This window comes from Cebus imitator, unplaced genomic scaffold, assembly GCF_001604975.1.
Source record: "Cebus imitator isolate Cc_AM_T3 unplaced genomic scaffold, Cebus_imitator-1.0 Scaffold234, whole genome shotgun sequence".
Lineage (NCBI taxonomy): Eukaryota > Metazoa > Chordata > Mammalia > Primates > Cebidae > Cebus > Cebus imitator.
In genome coordinates, this window is record NW_016107549.1 from 1,951,875 (window position 1) to 1,961,418 (window position 9,544).

The 9,544-nt window shown below is 42.9% G+C and overlaps 1 protein-coding gene across 2 annotated transcripts in view; it reads left to right on the forward strand.

Annotated features, from left to right (window-relative positions):
• The window catches only part of ZNF490 (zinc finger protein 490), a 38,539-nt gene that overhangs the window by 26,827 nt on the left and 2,168 nt on the right, over positions 1–9,544 (forward strand). For both annotated transcript variants that reach the window (XM_017497847.2, XM_017497848.2), the window contains 2 exons: positions 8,524–8,650; positions 8,848–8,908. In XM_017497847.2, coding sequence (XP_017353336.1) covers positions 8,524–8,650; positions 8,848–8,908 — 188 coding nt within the window. The remainder of the gene's footprint in view (positions 1–8,523; positions 8,651–8,847; positions 8,909–9,544) is intronic.

Sequence of the window (9,544 nt, forward strand, 5' to 3'; positions counted from 1 at the left end):
TTTAGTAGAGATGGGGTTTCTTCATGTTGGTTAGGCTGGTCTTGAACTCTTGACCTCAGGTGATCTGCTCGCCTTGGCCTCCCAAAGTGCTAGGGATTACAAGCCACCATGCCTGGCCTAATGATATATTTTCAAGTTTATATTGTAGTTTATAATATAATTTCAATAATATATTTTCAAGTCAAGATTCCTCCGTGCCTTTTTTTTTTTTTTTTTAATTGAGATGGGGTCTCTTCATATCACCCATGCTGGTCTTGAACTCCTGGACTCAAGCGATTCTCCTGCCTCAGTGCCCTGAGTAGATGACACTACAGATCGGAGCCACCATACCTGGCCTTCATGTCTTTTCACGGTTTGATGCCTGATTTCGTTTTATCATTCTCTGGGTGAACCAGAAGGTTTATCCATGTGTCTATTGAGAGATATCTTGGTTCACTCTAAGGTTTGCAAATTTTGAATAAAGCAATAAGCATTCATGCGCAGGTTTGGCATGAACATAAGTTTTCAGCTCATTTAAGTAAATACCTAGGAGCATGATGATTAGATTACAGTTTGAGTGTGTTTTGTTTTGTAACTGTCTACCTTTCAAAGTAGGAGTACCATTTTCCATTGCCAACAGCAAATAATGATGATACCTATTGTTCCCCATCTTCACCATCATTTGGTGTTTTCAGTGTTTTCAAATTTAGCCCTTTAGTGAGTGTGGTAATATCTTAGTTTTATTTATCTTATTTATATTAGTTTTATTGATTCCCTAATGCTATGTGATGTTGAGCATGTTTACATATGCTTGTTTACCATCTCTAATTCTTCTCTGGTGATGTATATGTTCATATCTTTTGCCCAGTTTTGATTGGATTGTCTTCCTGTTACTGAGCTTTTTTGTTTGTTTGTTTTGAGACTGAGTCTCACTCTTTCACCAGGCTAGAGTGCAGTGGCACGATCTTGGCTCACTGCAACCTCTGCCTTCTGGGTTCAAGCAATTCTTCTGCCTCAGCCTCCTGAGTTGCTGGACTATAGGGGCATGCCACCATGCCTAGCTACGTCTTGTATTTTTAGTAGAGATGGGGTTTCACCATGTTGGCCAGGATGGTCTTGATCTCTTGACCTCGTGATCCACCCACCTTGGCCTCCCAGAGTGCTGGGATCACAGGCGTGAGCCACCTCAGCCAGCTGTCTTTGATTCTTTATCAAAGATGAGTTGACTATATTTGTTTGGCTGTACAGGAAAGCAGTTGGCCTTTGTGTGTTAAGCTTGTGTCCTTCAACCTTGCTCTTGTTGATTCCAGGAGTTTTCTTTGTTGTGGATTTTTGAAATTTTCTACATACACAATCATGTCATATGCAGAAAAACAGTTTTAGTTCTTCCTTCCCAGTTGGTATATCTTTTATTTCTTTTCCTTGTGTTAGTTTCACTGTTGTACAATGTTGAATAGAAATGGTGAGAGGGGCCGGGCGCAATGGCTTACGCCTGCAATTCAAGCACTTTGGGAGGCCAAGGTGGGTGGATCAGTGAGGTCAGGAGTTCCAAGACCAGCCTGGCCAACATGGTGGAACTCCATCTCTACTACAAATACACAAATTAGCAGAGCATGGTGGGGCATGCCTATAATCCCAGCTACTCAGGAGGCTGAGGCAGGAGAATTTCTTGAACCCCAAAGGCAGAGGTTACAGTGAGCTGAGATGGCGCCACTGTACTCCGGCCTGGACAACGGAGTGAGACTTTGTCTCAAAAGAAAATAAATAAATAAAATAAATAGAGAAAAGTCAGTAAAACTTTTTGAGACTCCATCTCAAAGAAAAAAAGGTGGGTTGGAAATGGTGAGAGTGTGAGAAGAGTCTTCTTACCTTGTTCCTCATGTTATTGGGAAAACATCTAGTTTCTCACTTTAAGTATGATGTTAACTGCAGCTTTCTTGTATGTAGTTTCTCAAGAAGTTCTTGCCCAATGCAGTGGCATGCACCTGTAGCCTTTGCTGCTTGGGAGGCCAAGGCAAGGAGATTGCTGGAGCCCACCATTTGAAGCTGTAGCACCATGACTGCACCTCTGAATAGCCAATATACTCCAGCCTGGGCAACATAGCTAGACCAGTCTCAAAAAAAAAAAAAAAAAAAAAAAAAAAAAAAAAAAAAAAAAAGAAAAAAAAAAAAAAAAAAAAAAAAAAAAAGAGAAAGAAGAAGAAATTCCCCCCTCTATTCCTAGTTTGCTATCATAAATAGATGTTGAATTTTGTAAAATGCTTTTTCACTTTCCCCTATTCATTTGTCATATTAATAATCTTTCTATTTTTGTTCTTTGTTAACTTGAGGAGACATTTGTCAGTTTTATGGGTATTTTCACGTGACCACCTTTTGGTTTTGTTTACTTTTCTCTATTTATTTATTTTCTTTCGAGATGAAGTCTCACTCTGTTTCCCAGGTTGGAGTACAGTGGCATGATCTTGGCTCACTGCAACCTCCGCCTCTTGGGTTCAAGCAATTCTCCTGCCTCAGCCTCCTGAGTAGCTGGGACTACAGGTGCATGCTACCATGCCCTGCTAATTTTTGTATTTTTAGTAGAGACAGGGTTTCACCATGTTGGTCAGGCTGGTCTCGAACTCCTGACCTTGTGATCCACCCACCTCGGCCTCCCAAAGTGCTGGGATTACAGGCGTGAGCCACCGCGCCCGGCCTCTATTTATTTTTTTGAGAGGAATCTCACCCTGTTGCCCAGTGCAATAACGCATCTTGGCTTGCTGCAACCTCCGCATCCTGGGTTCAAGCAGTTCTCCTGCCTCAGCCTCCTGAGTAGCTGGGATTATGGGTGCCCGCCACCATGCCCAGCTAATTTTTTTTTTTTTTGTATCTTTAGTAGAGATGGGGTTTTACCATGTTGGCCAAGCTGGTCTAACACTCCTGACCTCAGGTGATCCACCTGCCTCAACCTCCTAAGGTGCTGAGACTACAGGCATGAGCCACTACGGGCCTTTCTCTGTTAATTTCTAACAAATGCTTTCATTTATTCTATTGTTTATTTTGCTCTTCCATTTTTAGTTGTGTAAGGTAGACACTGAGATTATTGATTACAGATTATTCTTTAGTGGTAATATGTGTTGAGTAGTATAAATTTCAGCCCAAGCACTCCTTTTGCTACGTTCGACACATTTTGATAAGTCTGTTTTTATTTAATTCAAAGTAATTTTTAGTATCTCTTGAGACTTTTCTCATCCATGCATTATTTAGAAGTTCAGTATTTAATCTCCAAGTATTTATGAGTTTGTAAGCTTTCCGTTAGTGATTCTGGATCTGAGAACACGTTTTGTATTCTTGTTTTTCTTTTTTTTTTTTTTTTTTTAGTAGAGATGGGGTTCTCCATGTTGGCCAGGCTGGTCTTGAACTCCCGACCTCAGGTGATCTGCCTGCCTCGGGCTCCCAAAGTGCTGAGATTATAGGCATGAGCCACCGTACCTGGCCATATTTCTTGTCTTTTAAATTTGCTAGGAAGTATTTTATTTACCAGAATGTAAGATATCTTGGTGAATATTCCATGCGAATTTGAAAAGAATGTGTATTCTGCTGTTACTGAATGAAGTATTCCGGTTTTTAGTTAAGTCCACTTCTTTGATGGTGCTGTTCAATTTAACTATATGCTTCCTGATCTTCTGCCTGCTGGATCTCTAAATTAATGATGGTGGTTATTGAAATACACAGCTGTACCAGTGCATTCATGTACTTCTTCCTGCAGTTGTATTAGTTTTCACCTCATGCATTTTGCCACTCTGTGGTTATGTATGTACACAGTAAGGATTGACTTCTCTTGGTGAATTGACCCCTTTATCAGTATGTAATGCCCTTCTATCACTGTATTTTCATGCTATGAAGTCAGCTTTTTCTAAAATTAATAAGGCTGTGCCAGCTTTTTTTTTTTTTTTTTTTTTTTTTGGAGATGGAGTGTTGCTCTTGTTGCCCAGGCTGGAGTGCAGTGGTGCAATCTTGGCTCACTGCAACCTCTGCCTCCCGGGTTCAAGCGATTATCCTGCCTCAGCCTCCTGAGTCGCTGGGATTATAGGCACATGCCACCATGCCTGGCTAATTTTTTGAATCTTTAGTAGAGATGGGGTTTCATCATATTGGCCAGGCTGACCTCGAACTCTTGACCTCAGGTCATCCCACCTTGGCAGGGATTACAGGTGTGAGCCACCGCACCCAGCTGGCTGTGCCAGTTTTTAAAAAAGTAGTGTTGGCCGGGTGCGGTGGCTCAAGCCTGTAATCCCAGCACTTTGGGAGGATGAGGCAGGTGGATCACAATGTCAAGAGATAGAGACCATCCTGGCCAACATGGTGAAACCCCGTCTCTACTAAAAATACAAAAATTAGCCAGACGTGGTGGCATGCACCTGTAATCCCAGCTACTCAGGAGGCCAAGGCAGGAGGAATCGCTCGAACCCCGGAGGCAGAGGTTGCAGTGAGCTGAGATCTTGCCATTGCACTCCAGCCTGGGTGACAGAGCAAAACTCTGTTTTCAAGAAAAAAAAAAAATTAAGGTTAGCATTGTATCTCTTTCTCTGTTCCTTTATTTTTAATATATATTTGTGACATATTTAAAGTGGATTTATTGGCCTAGCCATGGTGGCTCACACTTGTAATCCCAGCACTTTGGGAAGCTGAGGCAGGAGGATTGCTTGAGGCCAGGAGTTTGAGACAAGTCTGGGCAACATAGTGAGACCCCGTCTCTATAAAAAAAAAAACAACAAAATTATCCAGGGCTGGTAGTGTGCACCTGTAGTCCCAGCTACTCAGAGGCTGAGGTGAGAGAGTCCTTTGAGCCCTGGAATTTGAGGTTAGAGTCATCTATCATCCCACAACTGCACTCCAGCCTGGGTAACAGAGCATGACCCTGTCTCTAAAANGTCCTTTGAGCCCTGGAATTTGAGGTTAGAGTCATCTATCATCCCACAACTGCACTCCAGCCTGGGTAACAGAGCATGACCCTGTCTCTAAAACACAAAAGTTAAAACAATTGGATTTCTTGTAGACGACATGTATTAGATATTCTTTTTTTTCCCCACTATGACAGTATCAGTGAGCTGAGATTGTCTCATCGTAATCCAGCCTAGGCAACAGAGTAAGACTCCATCTCAAAAAATTAAAAAAAAAAAATGTAAATAAATTTCTGGTCTGATAAATTTCAGCATCTCTTTTATATCTCAGTCTGTTTCTGGTGCCTTAACTCTCTCTTCAAACTGTCTCAGTCTCTTTTTTTTGAGACGGTGTCTTGCTCTTTTGCTCAGACTGGAGTGCAGTGGTGTAATCTTGGCTCTCTGCAACTTCTGCCTCCTGGGTTCAAGTGATTCTCCTGCATCAGCCTCCCGAGTAGCTGGGGTTACAGACATGTGCCACCATACTTGGCTAATTTTTTGTACTTTTAGTAGAAACGGGGTTTCACCATTTTAGCCAGGATGGTCTCTATCTCCTGGCTTCAGGTGATCTGCCAGACTCGGCCTCCCAAAGTGATTACAGGCATGAGCCACTGTGCCCAGCCAAACTATCTAAGTCTTTTAATGTATCTTGTAATTTTTTGTTGAAATCTGGGCATGGTGTTGAAAAGGAACTGAAGTAAATAGGCTTTAAATGCGAGGATTTAGGTTTATCCTGTTGATTTTACGCTGTGTACTATTGTTAGTAGCTGTAGGTGTCAGAAGATAAAATTACATTTGGTGTCCCCGGTTTTCTGTGTTCTGTCATTTTTGGGGTTCTCTAGAGATTTCTTCAGTTGTGAAACATGCAGAAAGAAACAGTGGAATATTCTTTCATTGTATTCTACTGTTGTATTTTATTTTATTTTTTTGAGATGGATTCTCACTCTGTCGCCCAGGCTGAAGTGCAGTAGTGCCATCTCGGCTCACTGTAACCTCTGCCTCCCCAGTTTAAGTGATTCTCCTCCCTCAGCCTCCCAAGTAGCTGAGATTACAGGCGTGCACCACCACACCCAGCTAATTTTTGTCTTTTATTAAAGACAGGGTTTCACTGTGTTGGCCAAGCTGGCCTCAAACTCCTTACCTCAAGTGATCCACTGCCTCAGCCTCCCAAAGTGCTGGGATTACCGGCATGAGCCACTATGTCCAGCCCTATTCTACTGTTTTAAAACAAAAACCCAGGCCAGACGAATTGACTCATGCCTGTTATCCTAGCACTTTGGGAGGCTAAGATGGGCAGATTATTTGAGGTCAGGATCAAGGCCAGCCTGGCCAACATGGAGAAATCCCATCTATACTAAAAATACAAAATTAGCTGGGCATAGTGGTGCATCTGTAATCCCAGCTACTTGGATGGCTGAGGCAGAATTCCTTGAACCCTGAAAGTGGAGGTTGCAGTGAGTCAAGATTGTGTCAGTGCACTCCAGCTTGGATGACAGAGGGAGACTGGGTCTCAAAACAACAACAACAAGAAACCAAAACCTGAATGACACACTTTAACCAGTGGCTGGAGTGGAAACATGATATAATTCTATGAATCATCTGTCTTCTGGTGAGCCTGTGTCCCTGAGCCATGATATTCTGTGCTGTGATGAGAAAGACATGTGGTCTTTGTGTGAGGTTCCTGGTACAGAGTTCCTAAATCTCTTGGAATTTCATGAGTGATAAGGGTAATAGGAGCCTCTTTTGTTGTAAAGAAGTGACTACTGGAACTGCTACCTAACTTTAGGGTGGGGATTGATATCCAGAAAGACACCCAGCCTTGATCTTTCAACAGCACTAGCCCCTAAACTCAGGGGAGAGAAAAAGGGCTGGAGGTTGAGTGCTTGAACCTTCTGAACTCCTGAACTCAAGTAATCCACCCGCCTTAGCCTCCCAAAGTGCTGGGATGATGGATGTGAGCCACTGCGCCTGGCCTTTGATGCTCACAGCTTTAAGACCTCATTCCTCAGTTTCCACTGTGTATCCCACATACGGATGTGGTAGGAGGAAAGCCTGGGTCACTCTCATTTGGTGCTGGCAAGACTGCCAGTTCACATCAGCCTCTGCCTATTTGCTTTAGCCCACTCCCTAATGTCAGTACAAATCCCCAGCCAGACTCCATTTCTTGCTCTCTCAATCGTTTCATAAGTGCTCGTGCGCCTATGCAGCTTTCCCTGAGATCTCAAGCATGTGAGTAATAAACCCTTTCATGAGTTTAGGGGTTTTGTAGAGGTTCAAGTTGCCATGCTTTCTTTCCAGTAACCTCCTAGACTCATGAAATGAGACAGAGAAAGGAAAAACTGAACCTGTGATAAATATGACACAAAAATGTTGAAATTAATACTTGTGCAAAGGAATATTTTCATTCAGTCATCTGGCTTTCCACAGACTTCCTGATCTCTCATGTTCACCCTTTTTTATTTTGATTTTTTTTGAGACAGAGTCTTGCTCTGTTGCCAGGCTGGAGTGCAGTGGCGTGATCTCGACTCACTGCAACCTCCGCCTCCGAGGTTCAAGCAGTTCTCCTGCCTCAGCCTCCCAAGTAACTGGGAATACAGATGCATGCCACCATGCCCAGCCAATTTTTGCATTTTTAGTAGAGACGGGGTTTCATCATGTTGGCCAGGATGGTCTCGATCTCCTGACCTCATGATCCGCCCACCTTGGCCTCCCAAAGTGCTGGGATTACAGGTGTGCACCACTGCACCTGGCCCTGATCTCTCATGTTCTTTGAGAAAAAGAAAAAGCTGGCTGGGCTTGGTGGCTCATGCCTGTAATCCCAGCACTTTGGGAAAGAAAAAGCTGGCCGGGCATGGTGGCTCATGCCTGTAATCCCAGCACTTTGGGAAACTGAGGTGGGCAGATCATGGGGTCAGGAGCTCAAGACCAGCCTGACCAGTATGGCAAGTATGGTGAAACTCCATCTCTACTAAAAATACAAAAATTAGTTGGGCGTGGCGGCTTGCCCTGTAATCCCAGCTACTCAGGAGGCTGAGGGAGGAGAATCACTTGAATCCAGAAGGCAGAAGTTGCAGTGAGCAGAAATTCGCCACTGCACTCCAGCCTGGACAACAGAGTAAGACTGTCTCAGAAAAAAAAAAAAAAGAAAAGAGAAAGCTTATAGTTTTTTATCCTCAATGGGAGATGTGCAGCTTATAGTCTAAAAGGCGTATTCGTTTATTAAAATCTCATCCAGATTTGACCCCAAGTTTCATGAAATGCTGAGTGATATGGTGTGTAATAAGGTAGAAAATGAAAGAATTTTTCTCACAAGGAATTGATGGTCTTCAAATTTGTTTCATTTGTATAGCGTTTCTCCCATATCTCCAAGGTGGTCTTGGATCTGCATTTAAATAATAAGGCTTCATGTGATCACAGTTAAAATATAGAAATAATTTCTGTGTGTTCATGGTAGTGTTAAATTTATGAGGAACTGAGTGTGGTAAGAGTCAGAGTTCTGACAACCAACTCATACCACTAAACCGAGACCACAGGATTATATGGAATTTCTCAGGAATTCTGAGTATGGAACCTCACTACTGCTAATCTCACCCATCCTCCTATACACACATGGGGGATGTTTTAGGACTCCATCTCCCTTGAGGATGTGGCTGTGAACTTCACCCTGGAGGAGTGGGCTTTGCTGGATCCTGGCCAGAGGAATATCTACAGAGATGTGATGCGGGCAACCTTCAAGAACCTGGCCTGTATAGGTAAGGGTGACATCATTTCTTGACTTAGTTTAGAACAAGTGTTTCTTGCACAACTGTTTTCCAAGATTTAAAATGTGGGAAGAGAATACTTCAGTCAGTAAACCAGACAAGGTCATAGCTAATTATGGACCTTAGATTGTTACAATTTTCTGTAATTTCTAATAATTTATAGTGAGTTTTTTGGGTCTGTATTTTAGGGGAAAAATGGAAAGACCAGGATATTGAAGATGACCACAAAAACCAGGGAAGAAATCTAAGGTAAGTTGCATTCACCAGAGTAATTATATAGCCCATGAGAGAATCTTAGTATTTCATAAATTTCAAAAGCCAAGCAAGCAAAACAATAAGCACAGCTGCAAATTTATTCATTCTTAGAAAATTTTTACTAAAAATGTTTCATGGAAACTGTCATGGGCTAGGCTGGGTGGCTAATGACTCTAATCCCAGCCATTGGGAGGTGAAGGGTGGAGAATTGCTTGAGGCCAGGAATTCAAGACCAGCCTGGTCAACATGGTGAGAATCTGTCTCTACCAAAAAAAAAAATAAAATAAAAAAAAGTCATAGATGTTCAGGGTATGAAGAGAAATCACTATGAAACAGTATTTAAAAATCCTGGCCAGGGCTGGGTGAGGTGGCTCACGCCTGTAATCCCAGCACTTTGGGAGGCCAAGGCAGGTGGATCACGAGGTCAAGAGATCAAGACCATCCTGGCCAACATGGTGAAACCCCGTCTCTACTAAAAATACAAAAATTAGCTGGGCGTGGTGGCGTGCGCCTGTAGTCCCAGCTACTCGGGAGGCTGAGGCAGGAGAATTGCTTGAACCCAGAAGGCAGAGGTTGTAGTGAGCTGAGATCACACCATTGCACTCCAGCCTGGGTAACAAGAGCGAAACT